Source organism: Cucurbita moschata, unplaced genomic scaffold, assembly GCF_002738365.1.
Source record: "Cucurbita moschata cultivar Rifu unplaced genomic scaffold, Cmos_1.0 Cmo_Scf00018, whole genome shotgun sequence".
NCBI lineage: Eukaryota > Viridiplantae > Streptophyta > Magnoliopsida > Cucurbitales > Cucurbitaceae > Cucurbita > Cucurbita moschata.
Genome location: NW_019268534.1, coordinates 3134049 through 3158658, shown reverse-complemented (window position 1 = coordinate 3158658; position 24610 = coordinate 3134049). Strand labels below are relative to the sequence as shown.

The following is a 24610-nucleotide window of genomic DNA, read 5'->3' as shown; positions in this document are numbered from 1 at the left end:
TGACAAATTGCTAGCATTCTGATTCGCTTGAATATCCAAATCCAAATACATTGGCACAAAAGGTTCAAATTTGCACATCGGTATGAAAGGTTCAAATTATGAAATCACATGACACGTGTACACGAGCGACACAAGCGAGACAGCTTGATAGATATATATATGATATAGAAGAAAGGGCGCAGAAGTTTACAAGGCAATGGCGTGAGCGTAACAGATGCTATTTATATTCAAGAAACCGAATCCGAAAAGCTTCGAGGCTGTTTGCTCCTTTTTGTACACGACCCTCAGTGCAGAGCTGCTAACTCAACAAGTTCGTTGTACTCACTGGAGACCAAAGACTTCACCTTCAGAGTTGGTTGGCCATTACCTTTAGCAGGAGACACATACTTCAACCCAATTACCGTTGCCAGGCCTAACAAAAGGAATCCAGTAATGAATTTACAAGCACTTGGAATAAACATCATAGAATATAAGATAGAAGGAACGCTCCTTATTATTTTACTGATTTAAAAGCTTTTGGCGTTGAAACAATCAATATCAGTCCAAAAGAGCCTTAATATAAAGGAATTAAGAGAAACATATACGAGTGGAATTGTTAAAAGACATTTCCAAAATGATGCACAATAAGTGTCACTTACTCTCATGTACTCGTCCGTACAACAGACGTTCACCTTTCCAGTACTCCAACGGTCGGGTTTTGAACCTGGTACTTCGTCTCACCCCGCCTTGCCACGTTGTACCAGCCCCTGGGAGATTGGTAGATAACGATGTATATTCAAAGAAAAAATCTAAAAACTATAGAAATTTGGGTTAAATCTACGGCTAAACACCTGCAAGGCTTTTCCTCCCAGACACCCTTTTGCCTTCGCGTTGATTGCCTGCACGAGATTTTTGCTTGACCTGTTCATACATTAATCACCAAGAAAAGAAAACCTTAGATTCTCTCAAAAATAAAAATCAGTAAGAACCATAAACAATTTAACAAAAGTAGGTGATTAAATTTTAGAAGACAATAAATCATCAACATAAGAATGTGACAATATTAGTAATTGTAAGAATAATGAAACAAATATGTGCCCGACAAGGAATAATGAAAACTGAATATAGTACTTCCTTATGACATTGGTGACCACGATAAAGAAAGCCTTCATATCTAACAAATACGACAATTTGACAAAGCTCTTCGAATCATCAATAATGAGCAACTGGAAATAAAGGTCCGAGAGAGAGGGAAAAAGATTAGAAAGAAAAGGTCAAAAACCTTATCGTGGTTATCTGTTCCACTGCTTCTTGATGGCCTATCGACAATATTCTCAGTACATGTAGCAATTGATTGATCTGTTAGAAAACAAAGAACACACAGCCTGAAATCATCTAATCCATCTACTGGGAATTGATAAGCAAACATGAATAAATTTATGCCTTTTCTAACATTAGAAGTACAAATAGAGAAAATGATTCTTCATATGAAAAGGCTGAAGCCAAATCAGAATTATAACATAAATGAAAAATATTGGAATGTGTCTTTGACTTCAGAGGAACAAATAATAGTTATAGAATTCCTTCAAAATGTGAAGCATTGAAGTGGTACACTTCAACTACTAATTCTTTTTTAACCAGCCCGGATGTATTTCGTCCAGCGGTATATATCAGCTCTCATCATATTTAGTAAAACATACATGTCCAAAATTTAACCCAAAAAAAGTCCAACCATCAAATGCACTAAGATAAGCAGTGAAATAACATTAGGTTTTAACTTCCTATTTACATGATGGTACAAAAAATTATCAGCTAGGGTAACTAACGGTGCTGGTATTGAAGAACATACCCAGCTGAGTCTGAATGCCAATCGGGTACTCTTTGATCGCATCCACCTTGGATGTGTTTGGTTGCTCAGAAGTGGATCCTTCGTGATCTTCCATCTACATATTATCACCACGATGCAATATAAAACTTCAGAACATTTAAGACTCCAATGAGCAGTGGTACAAAGAATAACTAGCACAAAGATATGTACCTCATCATCCAAAACATTAGTTGCAGCCACAGCATCTGCTTGGGCTTCAAGAAAACTCAATTTCTCATTCACTTCCACTTCTGTGCTGCTGCCACTTATATCCTTAGCTTCCATGTTGGCACGAGTTTCACTTAAGGCAGCTTCGGCACCAGCTTGGGGTACATTTAAAACATTACTTGAAGATATTTTAGATATGGAATCAACATCCCCAAGAAGAATTTTGGGTGACTTAATTCCCTTAGCTACAGTCCCGTCATCCTTGGTTAAAAGTGACATCAATCTAGAAACACCCAACTTCTCTGCAATACCAACTGCATCAGACAAGTGATTACTGAGTTCAAAAAGGGAAGGATTTCTTGCTGATGATTGGTCAAGGTCATGAGCTGAAAATGGATCACCTGGTGAATTTGAAAGCGAAATTCTTCTAGTTAGGGCTGATAATGAAGCCAACGGACTTCTCATTGAGAATGGTGTAGAAATAGGATTAACCGAATTTTCATCATCCTGCTTAGATTTCAAATTTTCTATCCTTTGTAACTGACTGTCCACACTGATCAAACTACGCTCAGGTAGATTACCCCTTGAAGATCTCAGATTCGTTGTTTGAATGGCTTCTAAATCAGGAAGGCATAATTTCTCTAAATTAATTGGTTTAATCTGCAAACACTCCTGTAATTTGTTGATGGCTCGATCACCTTCTAGATCTTCACAATTAGCAGAGAGTAATTCATCCAAAATTTTATTCACTTTGTTCTCTGCATTGGTTATTGAAGCTATAAAAAAAAAAAAAAAAAAAAAAGGATTACAGCATTAAAGAAAGGAATAAAGGAAATGAAAAAAGAAGAGAGAAAGAGGACGGCAGCATGTGATATCGATAAAATCAACTGGACCATGATATTTTGATCTCTATTATAAATTTACTTACCAACAAACGCCTCCTCCTCCTCCTCAAGGGGTACCTCTTCATTAGTTTTCATTTCTGAGCAAATTATAGGTGGACTTGCATCTTTTTCTGTGCCCAATATCGATGGACTGATACTACCTGATTCAAATGTCACTTGAGAGGGTTCTACATTCTGATCATCTTCAGATGTTATTGATGAATATTGATGCTTGTATCTAACAGATCTCCTACATGCACAACAACAAGATTTGGGATTCTCAACAACAAGAAAACACGATGCTTCAAAGAAAAGACAAACTTTGTTAATAGTATAACATGTTAGTGATTATACCCAAGAATCCCTGGTCTACGCTGGCGTGTATTTGTTGATGGATTTTGTTGGTTCAGGTCCTTCAAAATTGCTCCCGTCTGTTTTTGGATTTCTTTTTTGGCATCTATGGATCAATTGCAAAATGAGAAGACAATAGCGACCCAAATCTGTATGCATCTGGAATTTGTGTGGAAAAGGAAGCATAAGAAGAACTTACTTTCAAGCCTTTCGTACGCCAAAAAGAACTCCTCAGGGTCTTTCAATTGTTTGATGTCAAATGTTGGTTCCAAGTTCACAGAAGGTTGCCTATCAGAAAGGTATCTCATAAAACTTGGCCAGAATGTATTTTGTTACTAAAAGGGAAGCCAAATTTCATTCATTATAAGCATTACCTAGCATCAGGCTTCAAAGAAAATCTGGCCCGTTTTCGGTTTAAGGCTGGCCTTCTTTCTTGTGGATTTTCCTCCACGTTTGCTGCAGCTTCCTCCTTTTTCTCATTCTTTACAAGAAATGTGGCAGCTTTGGATTGCATCAAATTAGAGTTACCGTTCAAAATCGATCTAGCCTGCTCTATAAGTTTACTGGGATTTCTTGAGACCTGGAAAATTTAGGAGACCTATAAGTCGTTGATCCTCAATTAAACCAAAACTAGAAATAAATACAAAACGCTTCGTGAAGAGCCAAGATGATGAGAGAATGGATCTAGAGAGAAGAAATGAAAAGCTAGGCTGTCACACCATAATTTCCAGTATATTGTTATTAACTTATAATTTCCAGTACCATTGCATCAATATACTAAAGGAACCAAGCACCCGAGGGAAGTTGGGAGTAGCAATAAGAAACAAGGCCATAACACCAAAGTTTCCGGTGCTCTTGCATCAATATACTAAAAAACCAAGCCCACATCTTTAACCGACCAACTAAACATCATGCTCGGGAGTATCTCAAATCCTAGTTCACAAATCAAATGGGCTAACCAGCTTTTACCTAACAAACCAAAGTAGGCAGGGCGTTTAGTTTAAATGAAAGAAGAAACCATCACATGAAAAGCCAGAAACATTTCACTTCCTCACATTTTCACACAAACCAGGAACCCGATACTCCAATTCAACTATTGAGCTAAAGTTTAAAGATAAACAGGAAACCCACGCCACACTCTGGCATACTTACTGACAACATGGGAGCAGATTATGAATTCCAATTCATCCTCCAATGCAACAAAAGGGAAATTTTTTTTTAAAAAAAAACCCGGCGATTAGTGGCCCAGTGAGTGCTTGGACCATGCAAGAAGCACTATAAACCAAATAGACCGGTAAATTGGAAGGATCATATACAATGAGTATCGAAAGATAAAAATACCATGGATTTGAGGTGCTTGTGGATGCCGTCAAGGTCGGTTCCAATATCATGTGGCTTCGACGGAACCGGCAAAGTGCCAAATGCGCTCGGAAAGAGACTAATTCCAGAATAAGCAGCAAGAGGATCAATCACATCGGAGTGTCGAGCTTCTTCGTTCACCATTGTAGCACTCTACAACGTCTGGACCGAACCCTAGAGCGACTGCAAATTCGAAAAAGAGAGAGAAAGCGCGAAAACTTCGTATCTGTTTCCGTTTAAAATTTGCACAAGAGGTCCTTCAAAATTTTCCTTCTTACTTTTATCCCCCGTATTTCAATGAAATTATTTTTCTTGCGAAGATAACTAAATTTCAATTAATAATAAAAGTAATATTTTCAATAAAACGAGATTTAAAATATTGATGGAAAAATAATAATTTTAAATAATATTTTTAAATTGATAAACTATTAAAGAAAAAAGGTTTTTTTTTTTTTTTTTTTAAGGTTACTATGTATAAATATTTGAAAATTGTTATTATTATTCAAGTAATTTCAATAAAAGGTCATTTTGAAAATTTAATTTTATGATGGGTTGAAAATATATAAAGAATTAAGTTTTAAAACAAAAAAGAAATCGTTGGGGGCAGAAACACAAATAAATGAAATTACAAGGGCTGAAGTATAAAATGGAACAGTTTCTATGCTTGGGAGCGGTGGAAATTCGGGTGGGAGGGTATCGCAGTCGCAACAGGGCTAGGTGCTGACTTTTTGAATCGACTCATAATCGTCGGGGAGAACTCACTGGAAGTGGAATTTAGGTATCGTTTCTAATCTCGATCGTTATCTTCCTGCAATCCTTGCTGATTTCTTGCCAACCCTACTCGATCACGAGACGCTGTTATCAGCGGTCGAATTTCACTGCAGCGTGGCGACTGCATGTCAAACCAATACACATTTAGTGCTCAATTTTAGAACAATTTGTGTTTCGGCCTCATTTGAGCTTAATACTCACATTTTCATGTCGGTTGGCTTGCAAATGTTGCGTTAATTTTCTATTATTCTTCACTATATCCTGCTACAAAGTGGAAACACTAGTTTTCAAGTTTGATATTGAGATGAAACTGACATGAATTCGTTTAGTTTTGGTTAGTCTTGGTGCACTTTGCCTCTATGTTCCTGTCCCTGGTAATAATTGGAAGTTGTTTCGGAATTGTAAAACAACGTCCATAATCTTTGCAGGCTCTTACTCGCGCTTCTTTGGTGTTTTGAGAACGAATGTCTTTTGAGTATTCCTGCAAGTCTTCATTGCATTTGAGATGAACTGACAGATTTCAGCCTGGTGGTAGAAATATAATCGTTTTAGTAGGACCAATATGTCGAATTCAAAGGCTAATGAGGGTGGTGGCAATGCTAAGCGAAGTCTTCCTTCATGGATGAGTGGGAAGGACGGTGGGAGTACTTCTCGAGGCAAGAAACCAAACAGTTCTTGTTCTGGTCAAAATGATGTGATGGCCGAAGCTGAAGAGCCGAGGCAAGAGAAAGTAATTGGTGAAGGCCCAGTGAGCAGTTCATTACACACAGATTTCACCAGACTTCTGGTTGACACATTGTTTCTTTTCACCCCTTCTTTTTCTTTTTCCTATCTACGTGCATTTTCTACATGTGTTTGGTAGTTTACAGCTGCTTTGCGCTAAGCTAAATACCAACTTTTAAATGCAGGAAGGAGTAGTTTTCGTGTTGTCAGGTTTTGTTAATCCCGAGCGCAGCATTCTGCGGTCCCAGGCATTAGAAATGGGAGCTCAATATAAGCCCGATTGGAACTCAGATTGCACTTTGTTGATCTGTGCTTTCCCAAATACCCCAAAATTTCGACAAGTGGAATCAGATTGCGGAACAATAGTATCAAAGGTTTTTTCTTTTTAAAGAAAACTTGGAACATTAACCATGAGTTTTTCAAAGAAAATTGTGCTAGCTTTGATGTTCAAGAATCTGAGAGTGGGCGACTTTCCCCTAAATATAGATGTACTTAGAAATCAACTCTAAAATCTGACCGTACCATTATCTGGCTGTGTCGATGGTACCGGGATTCTAAATTTTTCAATTAGGTTCTGAGTGATCTTATTTGTATTCTTTGTTAGGAGTGGATTTCAGAATGTTATGCACAGAGGAAGCTCGTTGACATTGAAAGCTACCTCCTCCATGCTGGAAAACCCTGGAGAAGAAGCAACGAACCACGTGAAGCCACCCAAGGTGATTTAGAAATACGTATGTTTTCATGGCTTTTAGTTCCATGAAATGTTAATGTTAGTCACAACCACCATAACCATAGCTGGCACAATAGTCAAGTCATTGAACTATTGAACTAAAGTCGCAAACTATGATATTTCTATAATCAAGTCAGGGGAGTTCGATAAAACACCTAAGGTTCTATCGACCAACAATTGAGAAGCTTCCAAAGTCATAGAAGATGGAGCCCCATTAGATTCCATTTTAGAAATTGCCCACTCAATAGCATAAACTGAACAAAGAACTTGGCATTTTATAATAGTTAGACAACATAATTTCCTTGGATTGATCTATCTACTACTGTATGTATATCTACATCTTAATGTATTTGAGAGTCAATTTGAGCATAACTCAATGGATAAAGAAAACATATTATCTTCCTTGAGGTTGAAGGTTCAATTTTCGACAGCTGCATTTTTGTACTAAAAAGGAAAAAATGAATTAGAGATGGAGAGATATTTTTTAATGATGGTGAAAAGAACGAAACAACATATGCCATTGCCTACTTTCTTTTATTGTAGTGTTGCATCATGGGTAGTATTTACATATGCTATGGCTATGTAATTTGGGTTGGAGCATGACTTTGGACACTTGTCTTGTGCCTATCATTTGGTTGTGTTCCCTGCTTTTGCTATGCTTTGATGCCTTTGTTCCTTCATCGTGTACCTGATGCTGAAGAATCATTTCTGAATATCCTGTCATTTGTTTTCATTGGTGGGTGATTGGTTGCAGCTTTTCCAACGCCATCCAAGAAACCTCAGAAACCAGTTGAGAAGAATTCACGTTTAAAATCACATGAGCAGGAGATAGCTCAGGTAAACAGTCTGATTCCTTTGAAATTATACATCATTATATCATCATTGTTCTTCCATCCTGATTTGTATGCTTTATATGGGAAGTAACAAACAAAGCTAGACCCTTTGTAAAATGCAGATTATTGTTCGGCTACATCTTTTCTATTCATATACATGCCAATGCTGATATATAGATATATATACCTTCGATTGTGCCAATGCAGAGTAGAGAGATTATTTCTTCAAGAGAGTGTTTTTCTCCTTCAAAATTGAAGAAGTGGGCCATTGATGATTACCATAAAACACTTTCTTGGCTAGATAGTCAGGAAGAAAAGGTAGAACAAACGAGCTTATCTTTTTTAAGCAATTTATAGTTTTGACTTATTCAAGCACCAAGTGACCCTTGCGAGTTAAATGTCAACCTGGAATCTTCTGCTCAATTGCCTAGTTGATTTTTAGGAATGCGTAGAACTCTTCCTTTTTTGCACACTTAATTTTGAGTAAATGGTGAAACTCTGTTGATTTTATTTTGATTTTAATTCTTCATTTTCAACCTTTTGTAGCCAGATCCAAGTGAGATAAAGAAAATAGCAGCAGAAGGAATTTTGACTTGTTTACAAGATGCCATAGATTCTCTACATCAAAATCAGGTAAAAAGTTTTTCTTCTACTGGCGGTTATGTAGTTCTGATCAATTATTTTCTCCTTTGCAGCACTACGCTACTCAATGCTTCTTATAACGTGTAAAAAATATCAATGAATAGGTTGCAGATTTGTTTTGTTACATTTCGACCTCGTCGAGATTTCCCTCTAGAAAAATGCCTGTCAGATTTTACAAACGGCCCTGATATAGTTGAAGATTCGTATTTACTTGTCAAGTTTTGCCTTGATCAATAACTTCTTAGGGTGTTAATTATTTACAAGTTAATTTCTCCGTTAGTCACAGCTTCAGCTAGTTATGAGTGCAGCATTTAAACATTTTGTTTTCATTTGTCATATTGGAAGGATAGGTTGCTCTTTTCCTAAGTTTATGTTTTTTTCCCGTGAAGCAAACAGAATTTTGTCAGTCGTTCTCTTGTAAGATTATTTGGCTTTTAGCTCAAGCCTCTGATCCCTTATTTCCTAAATGATCTCACTAGTGCGAGAAAACAGATGATATTACGAACCAGTAAGTTATACTACTGTGAATGAGCAGCATTTTAAGCCTTGACATCATATAGCTCATTGCTACTCAGCTTGAAAACCACTGTATTGCATATTTATATTGGCTGGAAATAAGTTCGAGTTCATTTGGTGCTTGAAGGATTTGGTACTTTCATGCTAGGGTCTTTTCAAATGTCTTTCTCGCTTTCTGCCTGCATACTTCATTGTTCGGTTATTTTATTTAATGCAAAATAAAATCGGTATCTTGTAACGGTCCAAGCCCACCGCTAGTAGATATTGTTCGCTTTGAGTTTTTCCTTTCAGGTTTCCCCCTAAGGTTTTTAAAACGCGTTTGCTAAAGAGAGACTTTCACACCCTTGTAAATGATGTTTTGTTCTCCTCCCCAACCGATATAGGATCTCACAATCCACCCCCTCCAGGGTCTAGTGTCCACGCTGGCCACTCATTCCCTTCTCCAATCGATGTGGGACCCTGCAATCCACCCGATGCGGGGTCTCACATATCTGTTCTGAGCCCTGAATTGGCACTTTAACCCATTTAATTCGTCTTGCAGGACATCAATCAGATGACTGAAGAATGGAAATTCGTTCCTCAGGTGGTGGAAGAGCTGGCAAAACTTCGCAGTAAGAAAGAGTCAATATCAAAGGAGGAACTCTGCAGGCATGCTACAGATTCTAAAAGGATTTATGAAGTAGAACTTAATTCTCTACTTGCCAGTTCCCCAGAAAGAAAGAAGAAGCCGCCAAATATCAATAAAGAACTGAAGAATGGTCATAAAGCAAAGGAATACGACAGTGATGACACGATTGAGATGACTGAGGAGGAGATAGACATTGCATTCCAGAAAGTTGCTTGTAAGAAGAAGAGACCTAGTTGAGGTCCTTTGCTCGCTCAACCAGGTTTATAAACGGTAAGACCCGTCTGCTGTATGCATTGCCATGGTCTGCTTATTTTAATCTTAGTGAGAAGTCCATTTTGTTGGTTCTATATTATTGACTGCTTATCATCTCCCTTTTCTTGTCCTAGAAAGAGAGAAGTCTGATGAGGATGGTTGAAGTTAAAAGCTCGAGTGCGGGTCCCCCGAGTTAAAAAATGTGTTGATGGAGGGTCCTCGAGTTCAAAAATTTGTGAGCAAATGATTTAATCATTGATCAGAAGAATGATATTCGGTATCTTATTCACTTTAACTATGTTTAACATTTTAGAATTTTCGATTTTATCCCAACCATCTGTCAATGAAATTATTCTTTTTAGCGAGTTTTATTAGGGTCAAACTTCAAAATTCCCTCCTGAAAAGTAGGAATATTTTAATTTTGATAAATTTATAATCAAAGATTTTATGGTTATTTTAAAATAAATTGAGTTGAATTTTGACTTGAATGGTTGAACTTTGACTTGAATTTGTTCCTGCTTTTATGAAAGCATGGGAATCTTGTGTTTATATTTTTGGCTTTTGATTTTTATGATATTCTTATGTTATTTGTTTGTTTCTCTTTTTCCAAATATTCTAAAATAAAATAAATCATATATATATATATATAAACAAAAAAATATGTTTTCCCGTGATGTTCATAATTTTGAAGTATTAATAGAATTGCTATTTTGTCCTTTTTTGCAATAAAATTATATATTACAAACATGTTTTTTTTTTTTTAATATTTTATGATGTTTAAAAACATAAAACCAAGACTATCTAAGTGTCATGTAAATTGATAAAATATATTTAAAAAGCTGGGCTATTACTTGTGGGTTATGTCGCGTTATCAATTAATATAATACTCGATTTAACACTATAAATTCAAATGAAATTTATCGAGTTTAACATTATAAATAGAAATTAAGTTCATCATGTTTAGCTGTTTTTTATTTTTGTTTCAATTTTAATAATATTTTATAGTTTTTTTTTTTTTTTTTTTTTTTTTTTACAATGTTAAAACTTTTTAAAGTATAATATGGATGAATATTTTTATTAATTTAGATTTATTTTATTCATACACTAGACAAAATTAAGCATGCTCTAGATTTTTCAATAGCCTACAAGTTTATAAATCAAGCTCAAATGATAATTCAAATAAAAATTATCACACAAACACACATACATATTAAATATGTAAATTAGTTTTAGCAAATAATTGGGTATAAATTAGCTACTTAAGTGAATGATTTAAATATGTGACCTTTTAATTTAATAATATATTTTGATTAAAAAAACCAACATTTATTTATAACAAAAAAAACACAATTTTTTTAAAATACTTTTCCGTTTAAAAAAATACATTTTAACTTTTTTTTTTTTTTTACAGAATCCTTTGAGTTTTTATTGTTTGTTTCTAAAATTTTTAAAAAGATTTAAAAAATACATTTAAACATTTTTTAATATATATATTTACCATCAGTATAATGTTTCAAAATATTTATGAAATTTAAATAATATTAAAAAGTGTGGAGTTAATGTTATCGACCTTTTTCGTATATTGACAATAATATATTTTTAAAAAAATTTATAAAAATAAAATGCGTTAACTAATTTTAAAATTTTACAGATATTTTTTATACACAATACTAAATATTTTTTTTTATAATTTTTAAAAAATAAAGGGTTGAAGAGTATTTTTACTCCCAAATTAACGGTATATATATATATATATATATATATATATATATATATATATTAAGTTTAAAGAAATTATTGAAATTTTTAAAATTTTAGATGTATTTTTAAAATAAACTATAAAATTTATGAATATGTTATTAATGGTTTTTTTTTAATTATTATTTTTATCTAAAATACCTTTTAAAGTCAATTTTGTTTTATTATTATTATTATTGTTTTCCTCCTCTTCTCCTTCCCCGTAGGGTTGCAGCAGATGAACGCCATCACTCCACGCGCAGCTGTCTCTATAAACTCACAACATACAAAACCTCTAATTTCTTTTTCACTTCATTTTTCACTCTCGTTTCTTTTATCTGTTTCTCCTCCTCCTCCCCTCTCTTTCTCTCTGCAAGAATGGGTGCGTCACTTCCACCCAAGGAGGCCAACCTCTTCAAGCTCATTGTCGTAAGTTTATCGATTGCTTTCTATGTGGTTCATCGTCACTTTACTCATAGTTCGATCGAACTGAAATAGTTCTATCCCTTTTTCTTTTTCTTTTTTCTTTTTTCTTTTTTTTTCTCAGGACATAAACCCTAGATTTTTCTTTTTACTGAACTTCTTACTGGTTTTATGTGTTATTTCATTGAGAAACGTGGGGAATGAAGGGAATTTTATACCTGTTTGATAACGTTCTTATTTCATTGGAACTAGTTAATAAGCTAGTTTTTATTACAATTGGGTCGTGTGCTACTTCACTGGTTACTTTTATAACGTGATTTCGTCATTTTGTAGTTGATATGATGTTCATTTGCTATGTTATTAATCAATGTTTGAGGGGTTGCTTGTTCTTTTTGTTACCTTTGTTGTAGAAATCGTACGAAACAAAACAGTACAAGAAGGGCCTGAAAGCAGCTGATCAAATATTGAAAAAGTTTCCCGAACATGGAGGTACTGCCAACTCATGGTTAATGATTATTCAATTTGAATTTGTATGTAGCATCAGGGCCAAATGGGACGAACACTATTTGTTATTTACTATTTACTATTGTTTCCTTTTTTACTATCTGGAGTGATTCTTATTCCCTCTTGGTACCAGAAACTCTATCCATGAAGGGTTTAACGTTAAATTGCATGGATCGTAAGGCTGAAGCTTATGATCTTGTTCGATTGGGATTAAAGGTTTGTGTGTTTTTCATTGTATTCGAGATCCATTGTTTCACAATAGCCAATTTATATCATAGTTCCTGGTCATCTAAGTTCTTGGTTTGATGCAGAATGACCTCAAAAGTCATGTTTGCTGGCATGTTTATGGTCTCTTATATCGTTCGGACAGAGAATACAGGGAGGCAATAAAATGTTACCGGAATGCACTGAAAATAGATCCCGACAATATTGAAATTTTACGCGATTTGTCACTTCTACAGGTTCGAACTATATCTCGTTTTTTAAACTGTGGATTTCTGCATTATAATTTTGCAACACTGAAATTTCATTTGTTACGTCTGAATCTCGATAATATTATTTGTTTTTTTGGTAAACGTTCAGATCATAATTTGAGCTATTAACAATTATAATTTTATCAGAGCTTCTGTTTGACATTGAGAAACTATACATTGATAGACTGAAATTTGCAGGAACTAATGATCAAATTGACTTTATTATTAGGAAAGTTTGTTCATTGTATAAGAAGTACTAAACAGTCCCAAACCACTGACAATGGGACTTAGGACTAGCTCAAGTAAAATTTTATTCTTACTATATGCAGTATTGGTCCCTCGGAAAATCACCCTTTGAGGTTGCTGACAGATGTAGAAGGCACTGCAATTGGTGAATGAATAGCACAAGTTTGTGCTGAAGTAACTAGAAACTTGCACAGACTCAGAGCTAAGAAAAGGTATAGGATAGGTGGTGATAAGAAGGAATGAAGAAAGCGTTCAAATTGGGTGCTCTAGCCTTGGTCCATAGAAAGTAGATTTCCAGTTGCGAGTTACAACAGATTGAAGCAAGTATAGATTGAACCTTATTGACAGCTCATTATGCATGAAATATTTTTTCATTGGAAACAGTCACAGGCTATCAATTTACGAGGGGAGGTGGGAAATTACTAGGCTTAGGATTGCTGTCATTTTTCCATCTCTTTTGCATTTGCTTCTATAATGTAATGTATGTGATCCTTTAGCCTTTCTCTATATCCTCCTCATTGGCCTCTTAATGCATCTACTTCATTTTGTATGTATTATTTAGAGTGAGAAATTATATGTTCTTATGGATCTGTTTATTGGATCACATGTTGATGATCTTTATTTGATGTGTTTAATTTTAATTACATTATCATCATGCTGCAATCATTTTCCTTAATATTTGATTTTTTGGGCATTTGTTTTAGCTCATGTTTCTTACCTTTAATGTTGCAGGCCCAAATGAGAGATTTGAAAGGCTTTGTTGAAACTAGACAACAACTTCTGACCTTGAAATCAAACCATCGCATGAATTGGATTGGATTTTCTGTTGCTCATCACTTAAATTCAAAGTACGAGAATTGGATTGGATTTTCTATTTGTTCTTTATAAAATTTATACTTTCAGAAAAAGACGAGAATTTTTAATCACCATCCCCATCAATGCAGGGAAACCTTTTAAGCTCACATATCATCTCTGGGAGCTCCTAAAAATGGAAAAAAATGTCTATTGTGAGCATATTTTAGAGCTAATAATGAATAACAATTATGTTCAATATGGCCTTGAAATATAATTTTAGAAGTGTATGCACATGTATATCTTAAAAAGTTACTTGAAACCACAGCTCGGGGATTGGTTTAAACTTTGTTTTTGTAAGATAAAGAAGTTGAAAACCTTGTGGCTTTAATAATAGACAATCTCTTGTAGTCTCAAATAGATGTTTAACTATTCTGGGATTTTATTGTAAAGGTTTCCACAATTTAAGTATTTATTATTCTTTTGGTGTATTTGAGAGTATAATACTTGATTTTCTACCTAACTTTTTTGGTCACCTTTAGTCCGTCAAAAGCGGTAGAAATTTTGGAAGCATATGAGGGTACGCTTGAAGATGATTATCCACCAGAGAGTGAACGCTGTGAGCATGGAGAGATGCTCTTGTATAAGGTTTGTTCTTTAATGTATTATATATTATTAGTCTTTTCTGTAAACAATGTTATAATTGATTTATCAGTTCTTTGATGAGGTTTCGATACATGTCACAAGGATGAACTTTGTTGGCAATAGTTATCAATTTTAGTTTGGTTGATAACCCATATGTATTTATCTTTCAGATTTCTTTGCTGGATGAATGTGGCTTTCTTGAAAGAGCTCTGGATGAGTTGCACAAGAAAGAGCGGAAAATTGTAAGTTGTTCTTGTCCATTCCATCTCATTGGGTCTTTTTAACTAATTTTTTCAGTTAACAAGGGGTGAGGACCAAAATTTTTGTGCATAATTACATTTCTTTTATTATTATTATTTTAAAATTAGATTTGTTGTGTGTATGGTTTTTCGTTGTGGGATTATGCCTTGTTAGGCTAATGTGTTTGGTATTTTGTAACTTTCGAATTATTTTAATTATTCTTTTAGATTGAAATACTTTTTTTGTATAGTTAGCTGGTTTGGCTCCTTAACATGGGCTGTTTTTGGTATGCCCTTTATATGCTTTCGTGTTTCTCAGTGAAAAAGTTTGTGTTTCTTGTCCCAACAAAGAAAGAAAAACACTGTGAGAACCTGCAGTACTAACCAATCTGGCTTATTTACAGGTTGACAAATTATCCTACAAGGAACAAGAGGTTACTCTGTTAGTAAAGCTTGGACGTCTGGAAGAAGGCGAAAAATTGTACAAGATGCTACTTGCCATTAATCCCGACAATTACAGGTATTAGATGGCTTTAATTTTCTTATTTGATTTTTAGGATTTCAATCTCATGCTGCTTCTCTTTGAGTAAAAAATCTAGCTATATGGCTTTTATGGAATGTTAGAAGATGGGCGATCAATTTCTTTGTCCCCAAGGCACTGGGGGAACTGAAATGGAACTGGTTAAGTTTATTTCCTACTGGCTGATAGGTCGAATACTTAAGAAATTGAAGGTCCAGATAGCCTTTCTTTCTTATTTAACACAATGTTTTTCTTTTTTCGTTCATAACCATTCTCGTTCATTATTTTCTGTACCTTCAATTGCTTTTGTTTTTTTCTTCATATGAGACTAATAGTTTGTAAACAAATTGAAAAGCCTCTGAATATAATTTCTTAGCAGACTTCTACATACCTATGTTATCTTCCTATTTCTGACGAAGTTGTGTTTCACCCTATGAATGTCATATATATTTAAATGTGTGATCATATATACTTTAATTTGATAAATTGGCCTTGTGGCGATTGATGGTTGGAAAAAAAGTTAAAAGGTTCTTAGTGAATGATTTCAAACCATGATGACTACCTACCTAAGATTTAATATCCTAGGAGTTTTATTAACAACCAAATGTAGTAGGATTTGTAGGGTTGGTTCTCATGAGATTAGTGAGACATGCACAAGCTGACTCAGACAACTGTAATTTATATACACACGTTTTTCCATCATTTTGCATCAATATATACACTCACCCTTCAGTTTATAATCACATATATTTTAAGGACGAAAAATTGGCCTGGAAATCCATTGATTAGGTTCCAGATGATGTAATATATATATATATATATATATTTTCTTTTTTTGCCACTGATTAGGTACTACGAAGGCCTACAAGTTTGTGTTGGGCTATTTTCAAAGAACTCTGAGTATTCTCCAGAAGAAATTGAACGTTTAGATGAATTGTATAAATCTCTGGGGCAGCAAAATGGGTGGTCATCTACTGTTAAGGTATGCATCTTGACCATATTTTCTAAATTCTTTTAACTTTTCCTTCCAATTTTGTGAGTTTAACGTTGGCTTGAGAAATATATTTGGCCATTCTAGAACTTGATATGACTAGAAAACTTCAAGTGCATTTTCTGCCACTTCTGTGTGAATTGATAATTTTAGCATGACATGTTATTCAAGAATGTGTCTATTTTAGGGGAAAAAATAGTTCTGAATTAATTAAATGTTGATATAGTTTATTGATTTGTTCATTCTTTTCCTGTGTGCATTTTTCCTACCTGGTCAAACTAAGCTAGATTTGATGTTTCTTTGTTACCTTATGTGTGTCATGGTAAGCCTTGTGTGTCATTAGGACAGAGCCCTATAGCGTCCTCTCTCTAGAATTTGGTGGTTGGGGAGGTCTGATGGAAACCGACCACCTGAAGGTATGGGTCTTATTTTTCCCTTCCTCACTCTCTCCATCTTAAGGGAAATAATGCAAGTTGTTAAGAGGAACCTAAAATGATGCTAGAGGAAACTTTGGCATCTAGTCCTTTGGGTTGTAAGTCCAGTTTCAATTAGCAGATGGAAAGTCTCTCTATGGAAGGGTTTCTTTTATGGGAGAAATTAGGGTAAGATAATCACTGATTCTGGGGAGGAAGAATAGGAAGGAAGCCAAAGGAAGAAATCATTGAAATTAGCAAATTGGGTGTTTGATTTGGCCTTTCTCTCCAAATCTTGGGTTCTTACATGTAGGGGTGTTCATTGGTCGGGTTGAGTTGGAGGGATTTTTTGGACCAACTAGATTGGTTGATTCTACTTTTTTTTTTTAATATACAAAAAACAACTTCTCACATAGTACAAAGAAACAATGTTCAAAGGATACAAACTCCTAGAGGAAGTGAAAAGGAAAATATACAAGATCTTAAAGCAGTTTCGAACCAAAGCGAATGACCAGTAAACAAAAAGGACCCATCAAGCCAAAGCTCAGCTCCGAAGCATACAAACAACAACTGAATATAAGAACCAATGCAAGAAAAAGCCAGCTAAAATTCTACTCCAAAGAAATCTAACAAACCAATTGAGATACTTTTAGAACAAAAGCACCAAAACTCAAACCGTCCAAAAAAAATGTAGAAAATGTGAAGACCAATAAAGAGCTTTCTGGAAACTTGATTTAAAAACAAATTCATAAGATGTTGAAGAAGGAATTTCCCGTAATGCAAGACCACAAGCTCCAATAAGAGATGTTAATTTGCTGGACAATAAAGAGGGAGGAAGAATAATTTCCTTATCATTTTACTGAAAGAGAAATTCGAAAGCGTTGAAAAGGGAGTCTTCAATCTCCCATATCATCACAGGAATTAATAGATTGTACAAGAGGTTCCACACTGCTTAGGCTAACTTTAGAGTCAACCCCAAAGTCAATACACGGTGGGGGAGAAGATGAACTGTAGTCTTTTTTTGAGTGAATCACCTCAGGAACAAACGAAGTACCTTTTGTGGAGAAAACTCCTCTCTTAATGTTACTGCACTTATTGTAATTAGTGCATTTGGTGGATAACGTTGTTGTCGTTGCCCTTCATGTTACTATATTTAACTTCAAATTTTTACTGTTATTATTGTTCATCACGTGATCTTTCCTAGTTTTAATTTCTTGACGCAAGTGGGTTATTTGCAGAGAATACCCCTTGATTTTCTGCAAGGTGACAAATTCAGAGAAGCGGCTGATAATTATGTCCGGCCTCTCTTAACAAAGGTATTTATGTTATGGCCAGTCATGTTCATTAGTTATCTAATTTGTCTTGGACGCTGAAATTCAATGAATCTGTTTACTATTTGTTTCAGGGAGTTCCTTCTCTGTTCTCTGATCTTTCCCCTTTGTATGATCAGCCTGGAAAGGTTGGTTTGTCCATTCCTTTCTTATTTCTTCTTTTCTTTCTTTCTTTAAAGAATAGTTCTGAAAGCCTTGAATGGAACTTTTAGAATGTCTGTATTGCTCAACTCATATAACTTTTCTAATGTTCCTTTCAATGAACTCTTATTCAGGCTGACATACTAGAGCAATTAATTCTTTCATTGGAGCATTCAATTAGGTCGAGCTGTCAATATCCTGGGAGGTATGTTTCTTTTTCCTTGTTACTGGTAAAAGTGTTTACTCTTTTGTAGAAGATTGAGATACTCATCAAAACTCCATTTTCTTCAACTCTTATACACCAATCGGGAAATGCAGTAGATCTATGATACAAAGTGGTTATTTTAGGAAACAACTTCATCGATTAAATGAAATCATAGAAAAGAATAGGGCCATCCAATGGGATAACAAAGAATTCTCTAAGAGAAAATTTAGGCTATAGTTGTTAAAGGGGCCCATGTTTTTACCCTAGAAAATAGCATAATAAAGGGACAAATCTAAAACTTCCTATGAAGAGCTTTATTTGCTTTGGAACATCCTTGAATTGCTCTCGCCCCATATCTTCCAAGTTACAGCTTTCTCAATAAAGGATCAAAAGGTAGCTTTAGTAGACTTGAAAGGATGATCAAGCAGCATCAGTTGAAGCCAATCTATGGAATCTGCGGGTGTTACAATACACCAGCCGAAAGAGGATAAAATCTCCGCCCATATTTTTCTTGTGAAAGAGTAATGAATCAAAGATACAAAGGGTTATTAAGAAAAAAGGAGGTACAAACTGAAGGATGTAACATTCTACCATGAAATTCAGTGGGGATTGCTAATGAGTGGAAGCTACGTGACTTAGAATACAAGGGAAGAGTAGTTTCTCATTATGTCATTGATTTTGTGCATTGTATGGCTTCATTTTGGTAAAAATGAGTTTATCTTTTGTAATTAATCCTCTTTTATCCTCGGTGCTGATTGAAGTGCTTCTTGTAACCTTGCCAGACATTCATGTGAATTTCTCCATCCCTTTTTGCAAAAAGTTGCTTTATATGTTGGTTGATGAGTGGCGTTGAAAATCTGATCAATGGGTTACTATTGTGGATGGTTTTTGAATCCTATTGTTATGGAGTATTCTTGCCAGCGTCACTTGCCCTTCATCTCCCTATGCCTACTATGGACCCAAGTAATATGTTCTATAACATACGGAATTTTTTTTATGACTGATGGGTAAGCATTAGACAGAAATTGGGTTTCTATTCCAGAAATGTTTCGATCTTTGGCATGGTATAGGGTTTATGCTGTTATTTATATCCATTATTTAATGGACATTGATGATCCGCCTGGGATGTGTTTGTGTGTGTGTGTGTTTTCAAGTAAAGACAAAGAAGAAATGGTATCATTTAATATGAAGAGGGATGTTTAAGAAATATTCTTTTAATTACTGTGTCATTTATATGTGCTTCTACTTTTTGATGTTCTTTGCTACAGTACTGAAAAGGAGCCCCCATCAACACTCATGTGGATTTTGTTCTTACTAGCTCAGGTTAGTCTGTCAGTTTGATTATTACTTTGACGTTGCTTTTCTGGTGATTTTATTTCTTCAAAATATAACTAATGCTCACGATGTTTTACATTCAGCATTATGACAGAAGGGGCCAATATGACATTTCTCTCTCCAAGATTGATGAGGCTATAAAGCACACTCCTACTGTCATTGACTTGTACTCTGTGAAGGTGATGCAGAATTGGGAAAACAATACAATGTTGCCATTCATACTGTTTTTATTAGAACTTGTTTTACAATGGCTGGGGACGTTTTCCTATTATATTTAGGATTACTTTTGGTATGATTTAATCTAATCGGGATTTCATAAATTGATTAGCAGATGACATTTGGATATACATAGGCACTCTATGCTAGAGAGGGCAGCTTGTTTTAAGTATTAAACGCTATGTACTGATGTATTTAGGGCTTGTAGGCTTGTTTTGATTTGATAAAACTTGTTCTCAAAACTTGGTTTGCATACTTAATATTTTGTTAATAATAATGACGATAGTTTTTTAAAACTTGTGATGAACTCTTTCTTCAGCTTTTAATGATTCAGAATCATGTTTGATTTTTATTGTTTTTATGTTTCACTATACTACAGAGCCGGATATTGAAGCATGCTGGCGATGCAGCTGCTTCTGCTGCATTGGCTGATGAAGCTAGGTGTATGGATCTTGCAGATCGGTACATAAATAGTGACTGTGTCAAGCGTATGCTGCAGGCAGATCAGGTTTTACAATGATTTCCTTCTTTTCAATTTCTGTACTTTCTATTGTTTATGATGCATAATTTAGTTACTTAGAACTTGTTTGGTATAGTTCCCGTTTTCCATTTCTGGTTCCTGTTTCTGATTGTTCAAAAAACAGACAAGTTTGATAAACCATCCCATTTCATGTTTCTAAATTTTAAGAAAAATGGGAAAGTTGTGACTAGTAAAAGTAGTTTCTTAAAATTTTGGTCCATTCCTCTTTCAATTTTCACACTTGTACGTACCCTTTTCTCTCTTACTCCTTTCCACACCCATTTCTCCTCTTTCTCTCTCTTCTTTCTATCTTTTCTATCATAACTTTTTCCTTTGATATTTTCTTCATCATTCTCATATTTTTTTCCTTTTCATTCTTTCCTCTTTTTCTCTCTCTGTTCTCTTTCCTCTCGTTTCCTTTTCCTTTTTTATCCCTCTTTTTTTCTTTTAATTAATGAGCCTTTAGTTATTATTTTCTACTTAACCTCTATTATTTTATTTAAATTTTGGTAGCATTTGGATTTTTGTTTTATTAAATAAAAAAAATCTTTAGATATTTCATGTTTCCCATTAATTTTCAAAGAAAAACCTCTCTTTCTTGGATTTTATTTGCATATGATTGACTAATGAAACACATTCATTTTAAAAAGATACAAGTTTAAATTGAATTAAGGGAATGCGGGTATACTTGATTGTGTATCCTTAAATAAATGTTTGATTGTCAAAGTCGGACACAAAAATATATATCAATAGCATGTTGTGCAATAAATTAATGATCGTTGAAAATTTACAAATTTATCGAACAACTTACAAATTAGTCTAATTCAACCAACTCATGTAAGCTGACATCAGTTAAGGTGAATAGGCTATTAGCGATGATCTTGCAGATCAAATTTGAACAACAGTTGGAAGATAAAATTTATTGTTATTATTTTTATAATCTTGGCTTTGGGATTAATTGTATTAAATACTATAAATTCTTTATAATGGTTCTATATTTGTTTCAATGCATGTTAGATATTTTGTTGTAATATTATATTAACTAAATTTTATTTCAACCAAAAAAAAATAAACAAGAAACAAAAATAGTTATCGAACATGTTTTTGTTTTTAGTCCTAAGAAAACCAGAAACAGGAAATAGGAAATAAGAACGTTACGGAATGAGCCCTTGTGGACTATTGCTGGGCTTTACTATTAATGTTTCCAAATTCCGTCATACTTGAAGGTGGCCTTGGCAGAAAAAACGGCAGTTTTGTTCACAAAAGATGGAGATCAGCACAATAACCTCCATGATATGCAATGCATGTGGTTTGTCTCCATCCTCTGCCTTTGCCGTCAGCTATCCAATATTGTTGTTCTTAATTTCAACTAAATATAGTCTCACTTTTTTCTTTTTGGTGGCGGTAAAGGTATGAACTTGCATCTGGTGAAAGTTACTTCCGCCAAGGTGATCTTGGACGGGCTCTGAAGAATTTTTTGGCTGTTGAGAAGCATTATGCTGATATTACCGAAGATCAGTTTGACTTTCATTCTTATTGCTTGCGGAAGATGACTCTGCGTGCATATGTTGATATGCTCAGGTTCCAAGATCGATTGCATTCAGAGCCATATTTTAAAAAAGCAGCTATAGGGGCCATCAGGTGAATTCTTTATGTAGGATCTTTTTTGTTTTATTTGTCACTGTTTACACCTTTTCACTTCCAGTAAGACATCTGGCCATTCTCCTTGGACATAATAGTAAGGACGTGACTGTTAAGAAGTCCATGTTCTAAATGTAATAAAAGAAAAGGAAAAAATATTGAACATGTATGAGAGGTGAAGAAACTAATTATATATTTCGCTAATTTACCTTTTATGCATGTGTCAAAACGATTATGAAAGATTTAATACAATGTAGTGAAACTGTTCAGTCAAGGCCAGTATTAAACAAGTTAGATATTGAAAACCGAGAAGAATATAGAAACAAGAGGGCAGTAGATTATAGAAAAGAAAGAACGGAAAAAAATTAGAAATAAAAAAAAGTACAGAAAGAGTCCCATTTTTTCTGAATTCGGTATGGATAAAAGATCATCCTATGTTATTCTATTCAATTCTCGACGATGAATCGATTTGATAGCTGTGTGCATTATTACCTACCCCTTTTTATAAAACTTGATTTCAGTCTCAATAATGAAATGAAAGTAACTCTCTTTTCGGAAACGAAGTCGTAACTTATACTGTTTGAAAGGCGCTCCAGCCCTTATGGTTATGGATAAGGAGAAATTAATAGAACCGTTCATTCTTTGCAGTTACGGTAAGCATGTGTGTTTTTTTTTAAATAAAAAACTAACGATTAAATTTAATGAGATCTGATGTAGGGACATTTAAACTTTAGTCTGAAAAGGATAAAATGTACATTTACACAACTCGGGAGCCTTTACAAGAATAGTCTCCATGAACTATCAAAAGATTTATTCTTTTTGTTTGTTGGCGCTTTTATTTTTGCCGTCTTTGTTTTAAATTATTTTGATGAAATGCTTACATTGTTCTTATCTTCCTCCTAGAAAAATGGAAAAAGGTTTCTGTCTTTTGTTTTTGTGGTTTGTCTAAACATTTATTTGAATTTGAGTTGCAGATGCTATATCAAGTTATATGATTCTCCTCCAAAATCAAGTACCGGAGAGGACGATGGTATGTCAAATTTGCTTCCTTCTCAGAAAAAGAAGATGAGACAAAAACAGAGAAAGGCTGAAGCACGAGCTAAGAAAGTATTGTCATTTATTATTGTAGCTGTTGTTAGAGGCTTTTCTCTGTTGATTTCTAATATATTCCATTTCACATTAGGAGGCAGATGTGAAAAATGAAGAAACAAATAATTCCGGTGTCTCAAAGTCTGGGAAACGGCATGTCAAACCTGTTGATACAGACCCACACGGAGAAAAGTTGGTGCAGGTTGCTCTTTATCTGTGTTTACATATGTGGGTGGGTCGGTTTGTGAAGCTCCATAAATTTCATTTCCAAATTTATATAGGTTAAAGAACCATTACTGGAGGCTACAAAGTACTTGAAGTTACTTCAGAAGCATTCTCCCGATTCCTTGGACACACACGTACTTTCTTTTGAAGTAAATATGAGAAAGCAGAAAATTTTGCTTGCCTTTCAGGTATGTAATACGTTTAAAATGCAAGATCTTGGGCCCTTGCTTTTCTTCAGAATAATTGCCCTAGCTGTGGTACACGAGAATTATTTAGTTCTGCTGAGTAATCTTTTTGGCCAAAATAATTGCTTTAGCTGTGATTTAAATCTTCTATTGATTTATCCTTCTTCCCAATTTTCTTAGAAATATTAACATTTTGTCTTCTTTAACATAGGCTGTAAAGCAGCTTCTAAGGTTGGACGCGGAACACCCAGATTCACATCGTTGTTTGGTATGTTGTACATGATGTAAATAGTTTCATAGAGCTACTAGGAGGTTGCTTGATATGTTATGTTTTTTTTTTTTTTTTCATTCAATAGGTTCTATGAATACTCTACACTTGCTATATTATTTTAAAAGGCAACGATCCATGTTAGTCAATATTTTAATGGTTTTTCCCCAAATTTTTTAATTCAATATTTCAAAATTAAGAAAAACAAAGCTGCTGCTTTACATCTCTCGAACCTGCTGTATTTTGTTAAAAAATGATACTGAAACTCTTAGCCGCCTTTTCAGCCCATGTACCCTGGCTAGATCTGTTTCAGATTTTATTCTGAAGGCTTTTGGTTGGCACACTGTCATTTCATATGTCATTTGGGATCTCCTCTCCATCACGCTGTATTTTGTTAAAAAATGATACTGAAACTCAAAGCCGCCTTTTCAGCTTGTGTACCTTGGCTAGATCTTATTCGGATTTTATTCTCAAGGCTTTTGGTTGGCACACTGCCATCCTATATGACATCTAGGATCTCCTCAGCATCACTAGTACATGCCTTCAATAAGGGGAAAAAAAATCTTTTTGCTGAACATCATTCGATCATTTCGTGGGCCATTTGCTTAGAAAGAAATTAGTATCTTCACCGATACAGAGCATTAATCTCAATCTGTTCTCTCTTCTATTATCTACCAATCACTTTCTTCGTGTAAATTTAATTCTCCCTTTTGTAATAGTTTACATCTCTTATAGTCCATTGTAATAGTTTTTTTTTTTTTTTTTTTT

General features: G+C 34.4%; 3 protein-coding genes across 7 annotated transcripts in view; 2 read left to right on the top strand and 1 right to left on the bottom strand.

Moving 5' to 3' along the window:
* Positions 1-3: 3 nt before the first annotated feature.
* On the bottom strand, positions 4-4845 carry LOC111456073 (centromere protein C). 3 transcript variants are annotated; one of them, XM_023097806.1, is made up of 12 exons: positions 4591-4845; positions 3624-3829; positions 3449-3537; positions 3253-3355; positions 2943-3148; positions 2416-2790; positions 2018-2316; positions 1829-1922; positions 1262-1338; positions 831-900; positions 639-746; positions 4-412 (listed from the first exon to the last, which is right to left on the bottom strand). In XM_023097806.1, the coding sequence occupies exons 1-12, from the start codon at positions 4750-4752 to the stop codon at positions 285-287; spliced, it is 1917 nt and encodes a 638-aa protein (XP_022953574.1). In that variant the 5' UTR covers positions 4753-4845; the 3' UTR covers positions 4-284. The 3 variants fall into 3 exon arrangements, with proteins under 3 accessions (XP_022953574.1, XP_022953573.1, XP_022953572.1); XM_023097805.1 differs by having other exon boundaries at positions 2018-2328; positions 4591-4844; XM_023097804.1 differs by having other exon boundaries at positions 2018-2790.
* Positions 4846-5264: 419 nt separating this feature from the next.
* Positions 5265-10077, top strand: LOC111456640 (DNA-repair protein XRCC1). 3 transcript variants are annotated; one of them, XM_023098619.1, is made up of 9 exons: positions 5265-5386; positions 5808-6166; positions 6288-6476; positions 6707-6818; positions 7587-7669; positions 7873-7983; positions 8212-8298; positions 9365-9721; positions 9838-10077. In XM_023098619.1, exons 2-8 carry the CDS (start codon positions 5942-5944, stop codon positions 9686-9688), a joined length of 1131 nt encoding a protein of 376 aa, XP_022954387.1. In that variant the 5' UTR covers positions 5265-5386; positions 5808-5941; the 3' UTR covers positions 9689-9721; positions 9838-10077. The 3 variants fall into 3 exon arrangements, with proteins under 3 accessions (XP_022954387.1, XP_022954386.1, XP_022954385.1); XM_023098618.1 differs by having other exon boundaries at positions 6707-6833; positions 9842-10077; XM_023098617.1 differs by having other exon boundaries at positions 6707-6833.
* Positions 10078-11650: 1573 nt separating this feature from the next.
* The window catches only part of LOC111456430 (N-terminal acetyltransferase A complex auxiliary subunit NAA15-like), a 17175-nt gene continuing 4215 nt past the window's right edge, over positions 11651-24610 (top strand). The window contains exons 1-21 of the mRNA XM_023098285.1: positions 11651-11869; positions 12274-12352; positions 12501-12583; positions 12679-12828; positions 13819-13934; positions 14421-14526; positions 14694-14765; positions 15167-15282; positions 16132-16264; positions 17925-18002; positions 18092-18145; positions 18293-18363; positions 19632-19686; positions 19782-19877; positions 20294-20422; positions 21661-21743; positions 21845-22075; positions 23050-23182; positions 23259-23366; positions 23446-23577; positions 23786-23842. Of these exons, the coding sequence (XP_022954053.1) occupies positions 11819-11869; positions 12274-12352; positions 12501-12583; positions 12679-12828; positions 13819-13934; positions 14421-14526; positions 14694-14765; positions 15167-15282; positions 16132-16264; positions 17925-18002; positions 18092-18145; positions 18293-18363; positions 19632-19686; positions 19782-19877; positions 20294-20422; positions 21661-21743; positions 21845-22075; positions 23050-23182; positions 23259-23366; positions 23446-23577; positions 23786-23842 (2133 nt within the window). The 5' untranslated portion in view covers positions 11651-11818. The remainder of the gene's footprint in view (positions 11870-12273; positions 12353-12500; positions 12584-12678; positions 12829-13818; positions 13935-14420; positions 14527-14693; positions 14766-15166; positions 15283-16131; positions 16265-17924; positions 18003-18091; positions 18146-18292; positions 18364-19631; positions 19687-19781; positions 19878-20293; positions 20423-21660; positions 21744-21844; positions 22076-23049; positions 23183-23258; positions 23367-23445; positions 23578-23785; positions 23843-24610) is intronic.